General features: G+C 35.9%; 1 protein-coding gene across 3 annotated transcripts in view; it reads right to left on the minus strand.

The window, feature by feature from the left end:
• LOC106073401 (adipokinetic hormone/corazonin-related peptide receptor variant I-like) overlaps positions 1 to 20,495 on the minus strand; it is a 224,905-nt gene that overhangs the window by 188,673 nt on the left and 15,737 nt on the right. For 2 of the 3 annotated variants that reach the window (XM_056024551.1, XM_056024565.1), the window contains exon 2: positions 3,008 to 4,070. In XM_056024551.1, the coding sequence (XP_055880526.1) occupies positions 3,008 to 3,805 (798 nt within the window). In that variant the 5' untranslated portion in view covers positions 3,806 to 4,070. Of the gene's footprint in view, positions 1 to 3,007; positions 4,071 to 4,294; positions 4,332 to 20,495 lie in introns of all 3 variants that reach the window. The other variant, XM_056024557.1, reaches the window with a different exon arrangement.

Here is a 20,495-nt window from a genome sequence, read left to right on the forward strand (position 1 = left end):
CGCAAAAAAAAAAATGTGTCCGAATTTCTATAAACTGTCAAACATTCTTGTCAACCCTTCACAACATTGTAATTAGCAGTCATCTTCCATGTCTTTTAAACTCCAAAGTATTGTCGGTGAAAACATCTCGTTACATCGTTTCTATGTATGTGTATTTATATGTGTGTGTTTGTGTGTGCGTGGTTGCGTGCGTATGTGTTTGTGTGTGTATGTGTGTGCGCACACCTTCTTAAAGACATGTGAATATCTTAATAAATTGTTGATGTCGTGCCTACTTTAAGATGCCGGAATGATCTTATACAATCCTTCATCCAGGTCAAATGGGATGTAATGATGACTGTAAAATTAACAAGTTACATAACTCATCGATTCCTCCACTGATGGAGGTAGTCTATAATTTCACTTTCTATTTATTTCTCGAAATGCCAGGGGGAGTTTGTCTAGTCATCTCTGACCAAGATCTTCAATTAATAATAATTGTAATAAAGCTTGTCTTAGTGCACAAAGATTAATGAGGAGTGCAGTATTTCACGTGGCCTTGCAGCCCCAGTTGAGACTTACATATTTTGCCACAACTAACGCAGACATATCCATTGTCCATCGGTAGTAGATTTAAGTTCTTCTATTCGACTCCAGCTAATATCTACATAAGACGATGCGCAAAATGTTCATAAAGATCTGTTGATGTATTTAAATCTTTTGCAGAATACAAAGAAACATTCGAGTCTAATGCGGGAATTCCCGCTGAAAGCGAGTTCAAAATTAAAAAGACTTAAGCCAAATTTAATTTTAAGCTGATTTTATTTTGAAAAGTTATAGCGCTCAAACCAGAGTTTTCACAGTGTAACCAAGTAGGAAGTATTTTTTACCAAGGATATACTTAACTGTCAAATTACTAGGAAAATGGTGAGAGCAGTTTTTGAAATATCAGTGTCCACCTACACATGATTGGTTTTCAAGCTAATAGGAGTAATTTTTTTTAAAGTTTACTTTGGGATAATTCTAGATATAGAAATGCGTCTTTACGTTCAGTGTCAATGCCGTGACATACAGAATTATGACGCTGAAACAAAAACACATCACAACTTCAAATGAAAGAAGAAGCCTATAAGGGTTTACAGAATATCACCCCAGCACATTGAGTTTCGCGATAGATTAGCAACATTTGCCTTGCTGAGATGAACTAAACTAAGATCTTTCAAAGCTTAATACAATGTAATAATAAATATATTTAATGTTTAGAGAATCATGCTAATAAACCATCAGCCCATAAAACACTTTATTTTTACCATCTACGGTTTTATTACAAACATAGACCACGCGATCTATAGAGGGCTGTATGAAGTCATGTAAGACACTCAGAAAAGAAAAACCTGATGTTGTTATAACTGTGGACAACTTTATAGCTTTGGATAATTGGATGAAAGCTTTTACTTTGGTTTCGCTTGAGAATATTGGAAGATGCTGTCTACACTATTTTAAATAGATCCACCTCAGTGACAAGAAAGACGCCCATTGTTTTCTTTGAAATCGTGCAAAGTCAAATGCGTGCGGGGGTGGAAGATTGCAGACAGATCGATAGACATGCCAAGAACAAAACAATGACATTCTTTTCACTTAAAACAAACAGAAGCAAGTCAGAAGCAAGCCAGGCCTATCTCAAGAAAACAAGGAGAGACGAAGGGAATAAACAAAATTAGAACGGTTTCCTAAGCCAATTTTAGTCAGAACTATTTTGCAAATATCAAATTACAGAATTAAAATTTGAGAAGCAAAGAATGTTAGTTATATCAAAAGTACACCTTAATCTAAGCATTAGGGATTTAAGAAGCTCAGAATGTCAGTTTTATCAAAAGTACAACTTAATCTAAGGACTATCTATAAAGCTCTTTTATAAATAACATTTTAATATGGAACATTTTGAAGCTCACTCGCTTCTCCTGGCCAGACATTTATCTATTCACTCTGCTGTTGCTTGAGCTGCTCAGATTTGTCTAAATAATTGGTGTTAGTCGCGTTTCAACACTTTTATATCGATATAAATAACAGACGTCACCATGACACGAGCATGCAAGGTGTGACTACAACTTTTGAAGGGAATACATCTGACAACTTCATCTTGGCAGTTTGACATGCCACTTTGTCTCACACTCACACAAAACCAAACAAAAGGCCTGAGAAAAAGTTTTGAAAGAGCATGACAAGAGACAGCGTTGGAAAAGTTTACTTCCAAACTAGATGTGCACAAATCATTCAGAACTGCTGATGTTTTAACGAACATTCTACCTTGAGACGAACATGTATAACAGAAACAGTGTCATTCTATATCGATCTATAAACCTTCAAGATAAAACCAAGATAAAACTGTAAGGTATTCAGCGTTCACTGAAAAATAACATAACTTGTCTTTATTTCTGATTGCTCTGACTTCGTAACTGAAATTTCCTCTGGCGAATTTATCCAGTTCTACTTACACTATCTCACAGTTCTATTTGTAGAAATTTAAGATGAAAAAATCAATGTTAAGAAGAAACTAGTAATTATAATTTCTCAGAACTTTTTTTAGATTAGTATTAATGTTTAAAAATAGATTAGTACATTATAGCATGGCACGGATAATCGTAACAATGTTATTGAATGAATAACAATAACGCCAATGCTGAATTATTTTCAAGGTCACCTGGGGTATTGTAACATTCTAACTGAATGAAATGTTGTTTAACTTCCATTAAAAGCTGCACAGAGGCGTAATGAAATTATACTCGTGTTTGTCTCTCATCTCTGATACTGAAAATCTTAGAGAACTATTTTCTCATAAAAAGTTTTGAAAGGAATTAAGAAACGAAATGGAGCCAACACAAACAAATTGGCCAGATTAGGCATCGATTGCCAAGTTACTCTATAGGTGTTAATTCATTCAGGTTTATAGATCAAGATGACTTTAATTATACAATACATACACACATGCACTACTGACATTCGCTTCATTTAAAAAAAATTAACTTACCTGAGGAATGCTTGCAACAATAGCCAAACACCACGACACAATCAACATAACCTTCGCACGGGTGCCAGCATCCGTGATGGATAGTGGTCGCATGATGGCAAAGTAACGGTCCAGGCTGATTGATACCAGGATGCACGAGGACAGATAGAATCCCATGGCCCTGAAGAACATAAAAAACCTGCAGGCTGCGTCTCCAGCCATCCATGCGACCGTGGAGTGCCAGGCTATCTCCAGGGGCAGCATGATAAAAGTCACTATCAGGTCTGCGATGGCCAGGTGCATGATAAACAGGTTAATCCGAGACTTACTGCTCCTGTTACGAAAGAGTGTAATGAAAACAGTCAGGTTCCCGCAAGCGGCGACAATAAACAGGCAAGAGTACGCAGCCACAGACACGGCATTATCCTCGCTAAAGTACAACCCTTTAGGCAAGGGCGGAAGGCATTCAGTAAAGTTGGCCAGAATCTCGTCAGCAGTCAGGTGCTGGCAATAACTGGAAGTCGCATTGGTCTGCGTGGCAGACGTGACACCGTCTTCCATCACGATGACCTGAAGCTCGTAAGAAGGTCTGTTAGAGCTCGAAGACAAAGTCGTCAGGTGGATCCCAAAGGGAGGAGACTGTGACGAACTTTCAAGCGCTGACGGAAGACGGCGAGGCTGTGACGTCATAGGTGTCGAGAATGAGGAAGTGCTGCTGGAAACACTGGCAGCCGACAGGAAGTTCACCAGAATGGAAGTCAGCGTTGTGATAATTGCAATGTTGTCATGACGACCAGGCGTCAAATGTTTTCGTAACATTGTAGTGCACGGACAGTCCCCTCAAGCACCAATATCTAATTGTGTTAGGAACATTTCTGTTACTTCAGTAACCAGAGAAGTGGATCTCCAGCCCATGAAGTAACTGATAAAGTGGTTGGGAGTATATCTACTCGAGCAAACGTGATGTCGAAAAGTGCTTACATTGTACTATTGACAGTACTTCCAGTACCTTTAGTCATGGCTTATTCTTAGTTATGACCTTTCTGTTTTCTGTCATAATAACTTCTGTTCAGTTTTAGTGATTCTAGAGTAGAAAAGAAAAAAAAACTAATATGATTTTCTTTAAATCAAAAACATTAATGACACATGTTTTTGAAAACTATGACAAAAGTAAAAATAATTAGCATGATAAAAAGGAAAATCAACTTCTTTCATCTATTACAGATTTAAAAGATTCGTTGGTTGATTAAAAACAGTGAAGGGATTTAAGACACGAAGGGCGATTCCACGTAACAAACAAAAACATACCAATTTCATTAAGGTCATCTTAAGATGCGATGTCTTCCTGGGATAAAAGAAAAATGTCAATATCAATTATACGCCGTACGGCCTTGTAATTAGCTGGACACAATTTTGTACTTTAAAGCACCACAAAAAGTACACAAGTGAAATGGATGGATTAAAATGCGACGACTACCATACATACAATAACAGAGAGAGAAGAGAGAGAGAGAGAAAGAGAGAGAGAGAGAAAGAGAAAGAGAGAGAGACAGAGATAGAGAGAGAGATAGAGAGAGAGAAAGAGAGAGAGACAGAGATAGAGAGAGAGATAGAGAGAGAGAGAAAGAGAGAGAAAGAAAGAGAGAGAGAGACAGAGAGAGAGAAAGAGAGAGAGAAAAAGAGAGAGAGAGAGAGAGAGAGAAAGAGAGAGATAATATAGGAAAGTAGAAAGTTCGTTTCCACGATGGAAAGCAGACATGTCCATGATGGAAAGCAGACATGTTCATGATGGAAAGCAGACATGTTCATGATGGAAAGCAGACATGTTCATGATGGAAAGCAGACATGTTCATGATGGAAAGCAGACATGTTCATGATGGAAAGCAGACATGTTCATGATGGAAAGCAGACATGTTCATGATGGAAAGCAGACATGTTCATGATGGAAAGCAGACATGTTCACGATGGAAAGCAGAAATGTTCATGATGGAAAGCAGACATGTTCACGATGGAAAGCAGAAATGTTCACGATGGAAAGCAGACATGTTCACGATGGAAAGCAGAAATGTTCACGATGGAAAGCAGACATGTTCACGATGGAAAGCAGACATGTCCACGATAAAAAACCGACGCATTCGCAAATGAGATATTCAAGTATGTATAAAAGTAGATTTTTATTTGTAGTCTAATGTTAGTTAAAAAAAATTTTATCTCACCGTAGCTAGTACTGTCTCTATATGAAACAACATTAAATACTTACGACTAAGTGATAAAATAATAGGTCAATTTTTCGATTGATTCATATGGCAATGAATCATTGCGCAAATATTAATTTGATCCGAGAATCGGAAAGTGAGAGTAATAACGTGTACAAATTTATACCAGACAGACAGATGGGCAGACAGACAGGCAGACAGATGGAGTTGATAAGAGCTTTGTGAAAGAAACTAAAACTCAAAACGTCTGTACATACCGAGTACATCCTAACGGCTACATTGCAGTGTACAATATCCAAGAATATTATTGAATCTTTGATAGATTTACAATTTTCAATTCTATCGCCCTTTTTACACTTTTTAAAATGTAAAAACAATTCTCTATTTGGAATTAATAATTTAAATGATCTAAACTTTTTCAAATTATATTTTTTCTTTCTTTAGAAATTATTTTTCTAGCGAGATCTACGTGATATCAAAGGGAAGAAAACTTCATTCAGACCGAAGAAATAGAAAATGTTTGTGGAAATAAAAAAAAACTAGTAGAGAACAACATTTCATGACACACTTGTGACAGAACACGAGCAACATTTCATGACACACTTGTGACAGAACACGAGCAACATTTCACGACACATGACAGAACACGAGAAACATTTCACGACACACCCGTGACAGAACACGAGCAACATTTCACGACACACTCGTGACAGAACACGAGCAACATTTCACGACACACCCGTGACAGAACACGAGCAACATTTCACGACACACTCGTGACAGAACACGAGCAACATTTCACGACACACTCGTGACAGAACACGAGCAACATTTCACGACACACCCGTGACAGAACACGAGTCATAAAAATGTGTTAGAAGAAACTGACAAGCAATATAATTAAAAAACAAGCAATATAATTTAAAAACAAGCAATATAATTTAAAAACAAGCAATATAATTTAAAAACAAGCAATATAATTTAAAAACAAGGAAAAAATAAACAAATCTTGTGTTAAAAACAAAGCTTATCAAAGGGGAAGAACTCCGCACTTACAAATATACTATATTTTATTTTTCATATAAAAAAAGATTAATTACCAATAATTAATGAACTAATTGTTTGATTTTTTTAGTTGATTTTTTTTATTAGATTCGACAAATAACTGTTTAAAGCTTCAACTTATTCGAAAATGGGTGTGGGAGAAATAAAGTGTACAATAAATTCAATGGGACAAAACCTGACATATTTAACAACATTTGTGAATAATGAATAATTAGTTTCGCTTGCTGGTATGTAAGAAAATAATTAATAACCAGTAATACATTGACTAATTGGTTGTTGTTTTTATTCATGTATCGTCGCTCTTTAATGTCCCTCTCTTTTCACCAAAGACATATATTCCAAGACAAATGTTCATGAATCTGTCAACATGTCACGATGGCAGCAGTTGATCAAAATGTTTAGAAAGAGCCTGCAGGGCATTGAAGAGATTAGATGAAGGTGGACAAAGAGAGAATGTCTTCCCACTTGTCATTACTTGACCTTTTCAATGAATTCTTCAAGAATTTCAATAATTGAACAAAAAGATTTTTTTCCCAAACTCTGGACAAGTTCAAGGTCGTTGTAGCTTCACAATGGCATTTTTAAAGTTGTTTTTTTTTTTTTCTGTGAACTATCACTGTAGTGCAATTATCGCCCTTTCCTTAATTTAAATATGACCAAAATTACAAGTGATGACAGGTTTGAAGGTGGGTGTATTAAGTATTAATTGGAGTTATTTTGAACTAACATTAATTTTAATAGATACTGCCTTGAGTGCTGAGTGGCGAGCAATTCACATTCAACAAGCATCTGGACACTTTGGCTAATAAACTTGCATTATAAACTTGGCACATGATGCAGACATGGAATATTGACATTATTAATTAACAAGCAAACAACAAGCACATCTGGCAAAAAAATTACTTTAAAAAGATTCTTAGAGTTTGTGATTTTGGGGCGCCTTTTTTAAAGTACATATAATTCAATTTTTAAAAATAAATAAATAAATATCTATTTACTGACGTGTCTTGTCTATATTTCATACTCTATAATTGTACAATATAGTTTACACATACACTAATTATCTTTCGTTAGAATGAAAAAAAAACCTATACGCGAGAAAAATATCTAAAATATTTATAAAGAAGAAATAGTTACGTCAATTAAACGGACATTAAAAAACAACAAAAATCTTTCACTTATAAACAGTTACAATCCAAAACAGAAAACCATATAAAATTGTGTCGGATACCAGTGGTTGGTGATGGTAAGTAGTAAAGCATTTTGTTTTCGAATTTTCGGGGTTGGAATCTAGGTGGAGACTGATTTGAATTTCTGGATTTTTTTTATACCCCCCAAGTCTGCTTAAGTCAATTGGGTACCTGACATAAACTGAGGGGAGCAAAGCAGGTCGGTGCTGGCGACACTCGTTAATCGTCGTAAAAGAAACATATGACCTTCTCAGCATCTGCCCTGTAGATCGCAAGGTCTGAAAGGAATACTTGACCTTCTTACCATCTGCCCTATAGATCTCGCCAGGCCTTAAAGGAATACTTGACCTTCTCACCATCTGCCCTTTAGATCTCGCAAGGTCTGAAAGGAATACTTGACCTTCTTACCATCTGCACTATAGATCTCGCAGGGTCTGAAAGGAATACTTGACCTTCTTACCATCTGCCCTGTAAATCTCGCAAGGTCTGAAAAGAATAATTGACCTTCTCACCATCTGCCCTGTAGATCGCAAGGTCTGAAAGGAATACTTGACCTTCTCACCATCTGCCCTTTAGATCTCGCAAGGTCTGAAAGGAATACTTGACCTTCTTACCATCAGCCCTATAGATCTCGCCAGGCCTTAAAGGAATACTTGACCTTCTCACCATCTGCCCTTTAGATCTCGCAAGGTCTGAAAGGAATACTTGACCTTCTTACCATCTGCACTATAGATCTCGCAGGGTCGGAAAGGAATACTTGACCTTCTTACCATCTGCCCTATAGATCTCGCAGGGTCTGAAAGGAATACTTGACCTTCTTACCATCAGCCCTATAGATCTCGCCAGGTCTTAAAGGAATACTTGACCTTCTCACCATCTGCCCTGTAAATCTCGCAAGATCTGAAAAGAATAATTGACCTTCTCACCATCTGCCCTGTAGATCGCAAGGTCTGAAAGGAATACTTGACCTTCTCACCATCTGCTCTATAGATCTCGCCAGGTCTTAAAGGAATACTTGACCTTCTCACCATCTGCCCTATAGATCTCGCCAGGTCTTAAAGGAATACTTGACCTTCTCACCATCTGCCCTGTAAATCTCGCAAGGTCTGAAAGGAATACTTGATCTTCTCACCATCTGCTCTATAGATCTCGCCAGGTCTTAAAGGAATACTTGACCTTCTCACCATCTGCCCTATAGATCTCGCCAGGTCTTAAAGGAATACTTGACCTTCTCACCATCTGCCCTGTAAATCTCGCAAGGTCTGAAAAGAATAATTGACCTTCTCACCATCTGCCCTGTAGATCGCAAGGTCTGAAAGGAATACTTGACCTTCTCACCATCTGCCCTATAGATCTCGCCAGGTCTTAAAGGAATACTTGACCTTCTCACCATCTGCCCTTTAGATCTCGCAAGGTCTGAAAGGAATACTTGACCTTTACTTTACATCAAAGTGTCAAAAAGCGCGGATGCGACATTAAATGTGGGGAAAAGAGGCTGACATGTCAAAATACTGATGAAAATTCTTCAAAAATTCTTCCAACTTAAGTTTCCCAGTTTTCGCCTTCTTCTTCGATCTTCCATAGATCTAAAATAGGGACTATGTTGAGTTTGAGTTTTTGGCACATCGGCACAATTTAGGCCATGTCATGCCGGTAATCCTTCAAGGATTACTCTCCTTTACAAGGACTATGTTGTCTATATACTATATATATATAACCCGTATATATACATACAATATGATACTATACAATGTATATACATACATAAATATATATACATGCCAAATTTGTGAGGTTTCATTAGCTATGGTTTAAGATTAGGTATCTAAAATCGCTATGTCATTTCAGATCTTAGGTCTTTACCTACTTCACTAGTCAGATTTTGCCACCGTTAATAAATTACCAAAATTTCAATAAAATGTTACCTCTAATATGAAAAGAAAACAAATACAGATCCTGACCAAGGCAATCAAAGTTAGGCACGCTGGACACAGACACATATAAATAAACGCACCAAGGCAATCAAAGTTAGGCACGCATTACACACACATAAATATATGTACTTAGGTAATCAAAGTTAGGCACGCATTACACACACATAAATATATGTACTTAGGTAATCAAGGTTAGGCACGCTCTACGCGTATACACACAAACCAAATGTACTCATGGCAATGACAGCTAATGATGCTCAAGATGGACACTAACGATAATGATACCACTTCAGTATCTTCAAGTATTTTCTGTATAGAGGTTTCTTTCAGAAAATCTGTCGGCAGAAAATGCTACAAAGTAGAGAACAAAGAATCGCAATCTTTTCTGAACAAATATAATGAAATAGCAATACCATTGAAAATGTGCTTGGAGATTTTGATCTGTGCAGAAAACTATACAAAGTTTTTTTTTGTTTTTGTTTTGTTTTTGGTGTCTCCGGAGTACAGAATGGTCATATAAAAAAAAAACGTTTCTGTTAATTTTTAGCCATTTACAATCAAATTTTGAAGTTCTTCCGTTTGTTGCTGAATTTTGTTTTTATGTATTTTGAATCATTAAAGTTAAAGATTTCCTTCTTGACATTGTTTAATGTATCGTGAAAATCAACAAAAACATTTTTTTTTAAAGCCATTTCATATATTGCCAGTTTGATTTTCGTTACCTTGGCTTCTGAACAGTCTCATTTCACGACTTCTATTTACAAACCCGTAGCTCATTACCATTAGATGAAACAAACAATACATCACTGTAATGAAATAATGTCAGGAGTTTCAGAGAACAATATCATTCTTCTTCCATACAGCTTTTCCTTTCTGATCTGTCAGCTCTTCTCGCAGTTTGTGCCAAAGAAAAAAAAATTGTTGACTAAGAACCTCCCCTCAAGTCCAAGAAAGTTGACAACTTCAATCTTGAGAATTTAGCAGTCACATGCAAAAAACAGTGGTCACACAGACATCATTGGAAATGATAAGGCGGACATACTATCATAGGCGAGGTCATCCAGAGAACAAGATAGAAAATATATTTCTAATGACCCGCGTATTAGTCACAAAAATTGTCAGACTTCTCACATCTCCCATGGTGACTATTCAAATACAATTTAAAGTTGGCAGCTGTCTTTAGATTATAAAAAGGCGTGCCAGTGGAGACGCTCAAATTTTAATTTACTACATACTTTTCTATTAGGTTTCATATCACATTTTTGGTGTCAGGAGATGTGCTCAGAACGTGGCGTGGAGAAATGTCGTAACGACCCACGCATTGATCATTATCTTTTTTTTTTTATATTTATTTCAAATATTTGATTGACAAAATGAAAAAAAAAAACACTGAAAGAAATCTAGAAATAAAATAAAAATTTTAGATTAATAAAATGGACAAAGGTGGAAAAAAATCGAACACGAATAATAGGTAAAAAAAAATGTCTTTTGAAGCGATGTTTTTTTATTTTTCTTCTAAACTTGATTAAGTAATTAAAGCCAACGTTTGAATCTAAAAAAATAGGTGAATTATAATGGTCAACGAAGCGAGCAGACATTCTACGGTCTGAGTTATCTTCTCATTATATCTGTGTATTTGAAACCGTTGTGTTTATTCTTGTCCCATTGATTTCAGTTTGTAATCTCTTAGTGTGGAAGGCATGCACACAGTGATAATCATCAAACGCAGTTCAAGCAATGTCATTGTCTTACATTCACGCAGTAGCTTTACTTTTATTTTAAAGATTATTTTGTTTGCTTTTGTTTTGTTTCAAATGTACTAAATGAATGATACACAAATTAAGGCCCGCGAGTCATATCCGGCTAGTACTACCAGCAGTCATTTTAATCAAGTCACATAAAGTCAACAGCATTATTCCCCTTGAATGGCAAGTATTAGTTCCTAAGTATTTATGAACAATTAAATACAATATCTTAATTACATGAACAGCTGACGTTAGTTTAGCGGAACGCTTTGTTCCTCACTCTATAGAGCATACAAATTTAAAATCCTAGACTAAGAGAACATAAAGCAACACACAAAAAAAACTATAACTTCTAATCTAAAGAAAAAATAACTTCCAAACTAAAGAAAAGATAATTACTTCTAAACTAAAAAAAAAAAGCAACAAAAAACGTTTCAAGTAAGACTGTGAAGTCTCATAATTATGCATCCATAATAAGTAAGAGAAAGCCTCAAATCGTACACCACACCATCTATCGCACTCAACAGAAACTACGGCACGAGGGCTAAATCTGGTTTGCTATTCGACACTATGAGAGCCTATCTGGTTCATGCTGGTCTTGGCCCAGCCCTAGCATGGTAATGCATCACCGAAACATTAATAACTGATGGATAGGATTTTATGGTTAGCAGTGCCTTCTGTTTGATTTGGGATGATGGAATATGGCTCTTGGTGGCTAGTAGTGCCTTCTGTTTGATTTGGGATGATGGAATATGGCTCTTGGTGGCTAGTAGTGCCTTCTGTTTGATTTGGGATGATGGAATATGGCTCTTGGTGGCTAGTAGTGCCTTCTGTTTGATTTGGAATAATGGAATATGGCTCTTGGTGGCTGGTAGTGCCTTCTGTTTGATTTGGGATGATGGAATATGGCTCTTGGTGGCTAGTAGTGCCTTCTGTTTGATTTGGGATGATGGAATTTCTCTCTTGGTGGCTAGTAGTGCCTTCTGTTTGATTTGGGATGATGGAATATGGCTCTTGGTGGCTAGTAGTGCCTTCTGTTTGATTTGGGATGATGGAATATGGCTCTTGGTGGCTAGCAGTGCCTTCTGTTTGATTAGGGATGATGGAATATGGCTCTTGGTGGCTAGTAGTGCCTTCTGTATGATTTGGGATGATGGAATTTCTCTCTTGGTGGCTAGTAGTGCCTTCTGTTTGATTTGGGATGATGGAATATGGCTCTTGGTGGCTAGTAGTGCCTTCTGTTTGATTTGGGATGATGGAATTTCTCTCTTGGTGGCTAGTAGTGCCTTCTGTTTGATTTGGGATGATGGAATATGGCTCTTGGTGGATAGTAGTGCCTTCTGTTTGATTTGGGATGATGGAATATGGCTCTTGGTGGCTAGCAGTGCCTTCTGTTTGATTTGGGATGATGGAATATGGCTCTTGGTGGCTAGTAGTGCCTTCTGTTTGATTTGGGATGATGGAATATGGCTCTTGGTGGCTAGCAGTGCCTTCTGTTTGATTTGGGATGATGGAATATGGCTCTTGGTGGCTACATGCTCTCTAAAAGAATCAGGTTAATGTAGATGGGGGATGGAAAGGAGTCTCCTCCACGAAGGGCGTGTACTTTATCTCCCCGATAGGTACCCTGTCACTGGAGAGGCAAAGTTTTTTTTAGAAAAATTGCTGAAATATGTAAATCAAGATAGAATTTCTGTTTAAAAAGAGCAGGCTGCTAGTCTGAAGGATTCTTTGTCTTTACCCTATTAAATAGCCTTCCTAATTAGTAAAATTTTGGTGGCCAAGCATAAAGCTCGTCTGTCTATACTAAAGTTATCGGTTCGAGTCTCTGCGGGGTTGCCGGATTTGTATTCAGGATTTAATACTTAAACATCTTCCGGTCGGTAAAATAAAATCAACGCCCAAGAAAACAAACATTATTTTTTTTTTACAAATGTTCTGATAAATTTAAATAGAATCTTGTTTTTTTTTTTTTTTGGTTTTATTTTTTATCTCTCTAACTTTCTCTGATTGTGTGTGTGTGTGTGAGTGGGAGAGTAAACTATTTATTTGCTTTGCTTCATTGCTTCAGAGAGTAGCAACACACAGAAGTGCTGATTAAGAAATCAACATTTATAAAAACAGATGTAAAACACAAAGACTTGCTCTCTAGGAGACATTCAAATTCTCTTATAGACTAAAACAAATAAATACTTCTTGACCTTGTATTTTTTATGCTGGTGTAGTTGAACGTCTAGAAACTCATTTCTGACCAGACACCCCCCACCCCCCAAAACAAAATATAGTTCCAGTCAATACCATTGGATGTACTATAAGAAGTCGACTTCAGTCAGAACGTTGTAAGGCTCTAAGACCACGTTTTGACAATCAATTTACGGCTTCAAGGTAGAACAACTAGAAAAGGACATTATTTAACAGTAATATGACCATTACTCCAAGAAAGACTTATAGTTTTCATAAATCTCAGAGAATGAGATTCAAAACAAAATGTTAATCCTTGATTGACTCTACATATCTTCTATTCAAGAACATGCCAACCTTATTCGAGTACTTTCCTTCTTGGTTTTAAAATCACATAAACGTAATGAAATTCATATGTACAATTAGAATGTATGGATAGGGGCGCTGTGGCTGAGGGATTAAGCGCTTGGCTTCCGAAACTGGGGTCCTGTGTTTGAATCTCGGTGAAAACTGGGATTTTGAATTTCGGGATTTTTAAGGCGCACCTGAGTCCACCCAGCTATAATGGGTACCTGAATTAGTTGGGGAAAGCAAAGGCGGTTGGTCGTTGTGCTGACCACATGACACCCGCTGGCCAAAGAAACAGATGATCTTAGCATCATCTTCCCCATAGATCTCAAGGTCCGGAAAGTGGAAACTTTACTTGCTTTCACTTAACTAGTTATATGAACGTCAACTAGACTCCATTGTTAGTGAACGTGATGAAATATCAGGACATTCTGGGGGAACAAAAATAAAATAAAAGAAAAGAAAAAGAATTTATAAATAAAACAAGGTTACAAAGATAGTTTGTGTGTAAACACAAACTCAAAATCGGCCCCCGAAGTGGTCCACCCAGGCAGGAAATAAGGCAGGTTTCAATATTTTCAGAAGGATATCGGTATTAAATTCTATCAGAAGTGGTCCACCCAGGCAGGTAAAAAGGCAGGTTTCAATGTTTTCAGAAAGAATATCATAATGAAATCAAAGGCAAAAGACAAAGAAGATTGGAGAAGAAGGTTGACAGATCCTGTGTGGTGCCCCAAAGGTCCAACAGACCAAGGGATAGGTGAAAGTGAATGTGAAGTTTGATATGAACCTGGCCTAACTGATGTCTTATAATGATAATCTAATTGATCAAATTGTTTTGTAAAGGATCAATCTCTTATTCAAAGCTTCAAGAAAAAAACATTTCCGTAAGAAAAAAAAAACTCCTCTAATTTGGTGTTCCAAATTCATTGGTATGCTTTGCAGTTCACGCGATAATATGAAAAACTACTAAATTATGTCCAACTTATTTGCATAGTAAATAGATTTTTTTCTCTCTAAAAAAAAGCTAACATTTCTTTTGTAAATGTAGTATTTATTATGACAGAACTTACATTCCTTAACAAATAATTGTAAAAAAAAATAGTATTTTTTGATCAAAAATCTAAAACCATTTCTATAAATGTGTTATAAAATTGATAAATGGTCATCCCCCTTACTAAAAAGTCTCCAGTGTTTGTTACTATTAACAGTGAATAGTTGTAAAAATGGTGCATTTTTATGAAAAAACTGCTTGCAGAATGGATTTAAAAAATTAGATTTTTCGCTTTCAGAAATGGAAAAAGTAGCCGTTGCATCAGAACTTTGAATGATCTAAAATATCATTATGTCCGATTTTCATTTTCTCTTCTAGTTTCTGAGATTTAAACGGGACGGACGGACAGACAGGCCACACAAAAGTAATAGCGTCTTTTCCCCTTTTCGGGAGACGCTAAAAAAAGGAACATCTACTACACATAGCCGTATAGTGTAACAGGACTACTTTGGACAATTTCGACAAAATTTACTAAGAAAACTGTAGACGCTGAAATCAATGGACGAAATCTGTTGCCCCTTCAGACGTCAAGCAACTATGAATCATGTCAAAGAAATGAGATGAAAGCCTGGGTATTAGAAATGGTCGGAACGATGGCGCCCACACAAGAGTCCCCCCCCTCCTTTTCCTTTCTCCATGCAGCTGTTGTGTCCAAAAGAAAAACATGTGCCAATACAGTTAAGGATCAGTGGCGTCACAGGTTCTCCCGGGGTGTTGCACTGTATGCTGCAATCTGTCCAAGTGTCGCCTGCTCCCGTTTTTTCCTCCACTTTGACCCCCAAAGCCTTTTCCATGATTTTGGTTTAGCTGCAAGGCATCAGGGGTTTGGATACAGTTTCCGTCCTCGGTGGGTGGCCAGCCAAACTCCTGACCAAATTTTACTCATTAAGGCGCCAGTTACACGCCTTTGCCCCAGTGAAAACAGTTCCGCCGGACCCAATATCTGAGCGACACGTGTAGGTCAGGAGTTGGACTGGTTGTCAGAGATTACTTTAGAGGTGTGCTATTGGAAGCACTTTATAGGCAGTGAGTCGCTTCTAATCCGTAGCCACTTCCTGCAATTACAGATTTAAAGAATCAAATGACGACATAGCTCGGCTGTAAAAAAAAAAATGATACCCCTGCAATGGCTGTGTCTAGAAAAGCATGGAGAGGATACGCTATGAAATAAATTAGATGTTACTAGAAAGTTAAATTTTAAGTTACATAACAAACTTTGTTTGTAAGAGATGGTTAATGTTAATTAAATTTGTGTAATGATCTATTATTATTATAATTTTTAAAGTTGTTTTTTTTTTTGTGATAATAAAATTTTAAAATTATTTTTTAAACTAATTAACCAAGAAAATAAGAGAGACATTGTTTCTAAAATTGAAGTCGTATAAATAAACAAGCAAAATATAATTTTAAAATTACTAAAGAAAAACAACTTATATCAGGGAAAGAACTGCATATTTAAAGCCACATATCTCAATACTCTAAGATTTATTTCCCTTTTTTAATTGATTAATTAGCATTATTAATTATTAATTAATGTATTGGTTAACTTTCTGACTGATTTATATTTTGCTAAGGACTGTGAATATCTGTAAAAAGTTTCAACTAGATCCAAGAGAATAGGGACAAAAAATGTGTACGGAATTTGTATCAGACAAAGACAAAGACTAATAGAAAGAGTACGTGTGAGAGAGAGACAATAAGAGAAAACGAGAGAATGGAAGAGAGAAGAGAGGGAGAAATGAAAGAGAAAATAAGAGTTTGCAAGAGAGAAAAAAATAGAGAAATAGAGAGAAATGAAAGAGAAAATAAGAGAATGGAAGAGAGAAAAAATAAAGAGAGAGAGAGAGAAATGAAAGAGAAAATAAGAGGTAACAACAGGGTTTGGGTGGCTATATGAACTAATTTAATCCTCCTTTAAGATCGGTATCTTACATATTACCTTTATTATTATTTATTAAATGATATTTTTTTGAAGATGTCTGTGAGATTAGTATTATTCTATTTTAACATGGGACTGAAACAATTTTTCTTTTTCTTTGCACAGCCAAGAACTTCTCAACTAGCAAGGGGTATCAGTAAGATCAGTTGGCTGATGACGCCAGTCTTTTAAAAAAAATATTTTCAAAGTAAAAACGAATCAGTTACATAACTTATGTTGTTGTTTTTGTTGTTGTTTGTTTTGTTTCTTAAACAAGGAAGTTGTTATTTTCAGGTTTGGCTTCTGGTGATCCTCTTTAAACTGGACTCTCAGATTCTAACACATGGTTAACAAAGATGGCGACACCATTACAGATATCAGGTACATACACGAGCAGACAACTTTATGACAGCTGAAAGGGGGATAACACAAAAACGTTGTAGGGTTTCCGATAAGATGGTGGCTCGCTAAAAGTGCTCCTAACAATAACCTTAAAACCCAATCAAAACATTTGAAAAGGACTGAAAGTTGACCACAGTCATTAGATAGAAAGAAAGACATTGACTGAAACATAAAAAAATGTGAAGTATCTTTGACTTAGAAATGGGATCATTGATTAACCTAAACGATTTTTGTTATCTCCTAATATTTGTTTGGGGTCATGATTCTTTGCCTTGCGTGGACTCTCTGTAAGGCCACTTGAATCAAAGTTACTATGCTCTAGATGTGATACATACGAGATTCTGTCACTAGGTCATGTCTGGAAACTTACTAGAATATCTGATACGCACTTAGTAAAAAAGTAAAGTTTCCCTTTCAGACCAGGCGATCTATAGGGCAGGTGATATAAATGTCATCGTTAACGGTTATCGAAGGTGTCATGTGGCCAGCACAATGACCAAACACTTTTACTTTTACCAAACTTAACTCAGAGGTGCCCTAAAGATCCCGAAATTTAAAATCTTAGTAATGACCAGGATTCGAACCCAAGGTTTACAAAAACAAAACAATGGTCGAAAGTTTAATTTCATCTTATAAAATCTTTTATTTTAATGTTTCTCGAAGTATTTAGCCCAGACGGCGAAAACTGCTCTTATATAACCGATACACTCTCTCTAGCTGATATAGGGGCAGAAGTACTGTACGTAAGTTGCGTTCAAACGTAGCTTTGTCTTTAATTTCAACATCGATCAGACGAACATCGGAGAATCAATATGTTTACATGTTAGGTGGGATTAAAATTCTAACATACATAAATAATAATATTACAAAAATCGTCTCTAAATCGATTGACTTAAGTCAACTTATGGAACAGCTGACTTTTTGTCAAGAGTCATAAACCTTTTTTTTTTATTCACAATGTTTCACGTAATGATTTAAAACCAAGTTGAATTTACAAGGACGAAATATAATCTAGAATTATGTGACGACCAGTTTAACTTTATTATTTTGCTCTATTTTTATGCTCTATTTTTAAAGATTCATATTTACAACGATATTTGATATTTCCATTGACAAAGTCTTATGTAGCATTTCGCAATATTTTTTTTAAATAAAATTATTTTTGAGGCGCAACAAGTTTTACACTTTTTTTTTTAGAGAAAGTTCTTCAGAAAAAAAGAAAATTCAATTAGTCTCGAAAATGTGAAATGTTTTTTACTGAAGAAAAGTAAAATAAACTTTTGTTTTCTGTATTATGGACATTTAAATATAAATAAAAAAATGAAAAAATAAAAATTATATATATATATATATATATATATATATATATATATATATATATATATATATATATATATATATGAGAAAGAGAGAAAGAGAGAGAGAGAACGTTTAGATACTTTCAAAATATGAATGTAGTACTGTGTGAAAGGTATTTAGGACCGAGAGCAATTTTTAGCCTTAGAAAAGCGTGTGCTTTTGTTTTTAAGAAAACTAATTATTCACATGCATATTTACATTTTAAATTCTAGTTTTAATTGTCAGTCCATGTGTTGATAATCGTGTTCGTCAAGTTGGCTTCACTGGTCAACATTTAAACATAGAGTATACATATAACTTCTAAACACAATAACTGGAAGTATGGTCAGACAACTTCTTTTGAAGCAAAAATAAACTTTGTCTTTCATTCACAAAGATGTCCAGCTTTTCAATTCCATTGTATGAAATATGTAGAAAAAACTTTTGCTTATTCGGAGAATTCAGCTTAATGTTTAGCGTTAGAATAATTTGTTAACAATATCTTACCACTGGGGACGGCCTTGAGTACTTTTTGTTTTATTTATATTATTTGGTTTTCCCGAAAACTCTCTTTCGTCTCCATATTTTCTGGTCAAGTCTTGTCCATCGATACAAAATGTACCCCCAAAAACAATGGTCCGCTGCATCTGATTTTAATTTGAGTTAATTTTGAGGTATGATATGATATCGAGTCGTTACAAGTTAAACTGGAGGCTGATTTCTAATCGAGATATAGCTTAATTTAGAGGTCAGCTCTGATTCTAGTCGAGGTTTAGCTTAATTTGGAGGTTAGCTCAGATTCTAGTCGCGGTATAGCTTAATTTGGAGGTTAGCTCAGATTCTAGTCGCGGTATAGCTTAATTTGGAGATTGGATTTGATTCTAGTCGCGGTATAGCTTAATTTGGAGGTTAGCTCAGATTCTAGTCGCGGTATAGCTTAATTTGGAGGTTAGCTCAGATTCTAGTCGCGGTATAGCTTAATTTGGAGGTTGGATAAGATTTCGAGTTCCGGTTTTGCTTACTTTGGATCGCTGTCAACACTCCAACAAATTAGACAAATTACAAAAGAAATAAAGACATGAGTCCAATTTAAGCGACCAACAATATGTATGAAATGGTTGATACTTGATGAATGATATGATTGATAGCTGCTAAAGTCATACGTTTTACTATTATATCATTGACATCAAGTTGCAAAATTCTTTGACAATAGACATACGAGTCTAAAAGGACTATTTGGATCAGCTAATAGAAAACAAAACGACTTACTACTGGTATATACCTATACATTTTTAATCTGTCATACTTTAGTACGGAAACGCTATGTAATATTTCTTTTTGCTCATGTATGCATTACTTTCTCGTGCTTTCTCTGTGACATTAGCAATGTCTAAGGTAACGTCTCTCTCAAGGCACGAGCTCCTGGGGTTTTAAAACTCCTCATGTCACTTCTCCCATGAAGTGTCAAAGCTAATTAAAAATGTATAGACGGTATCACACTCGGCTCTGTTTGTCAGGCAACCTAGAAAGCAATGCATTCTTTTATTATTAGCTAGTCTACCAGCTCAGCATGACTTCTTGTCACTAGTACGACTTTTAACTAGAGAAGAAAAAAAAACTATTGAGACTTTGTGGAGCTTAAAAGTAAATCAACATATATGCCTTAAGGTCGATACATTGTTGTTGGTTGTGGGCCGTTCGATTAAAGGGTAAAAGAGCGAAGTAAAAAGGAGGAGCAGGGATTTCAAGGGCCAGAAAAGTGAGAGGTTGGGGGTGTATTTATGTGTGTGTGTGTGGGGGGGGGGGAGTTCACTGCGGGCTTACAATTGAAGGACGAAAAAAAAATGTCGCTATCGAAATAAACATTTACCAACAATTTCAATCGATACAAAGCACGGGTATCAGCTAGTGTTTGTATAAACATCAACTGGTATAATCATTAGAAAGACATGAAATATGAAGTTGATATAGCACAGAGAAAATCAGAGTTGCCATCCCTAACCAGATTCCGCCCACAGGCAAGAAATATATTGAGTGTCTAAAGTAATCCAATTTAAATTTGAAAACAATTGAAAAACCAATGATCGATAATGGTACTTCTAGACTTTTATTTAAGAA

Source organism: Biomphalaria glabrata, chromosome 1 (genome assembly GCF_947242115.1).
Source record: "Biomphalaria glabrata chromosome 1, xgBioGlab47.1, whole genome shotgun sequence".
NCBI classification, from domain to species: domain Eukaryota; kingdom Metazoa; phylum Mollusca; class Gastropoda; family Planorbidae; genus Biomphalaria; species Biomphalaria glabrata.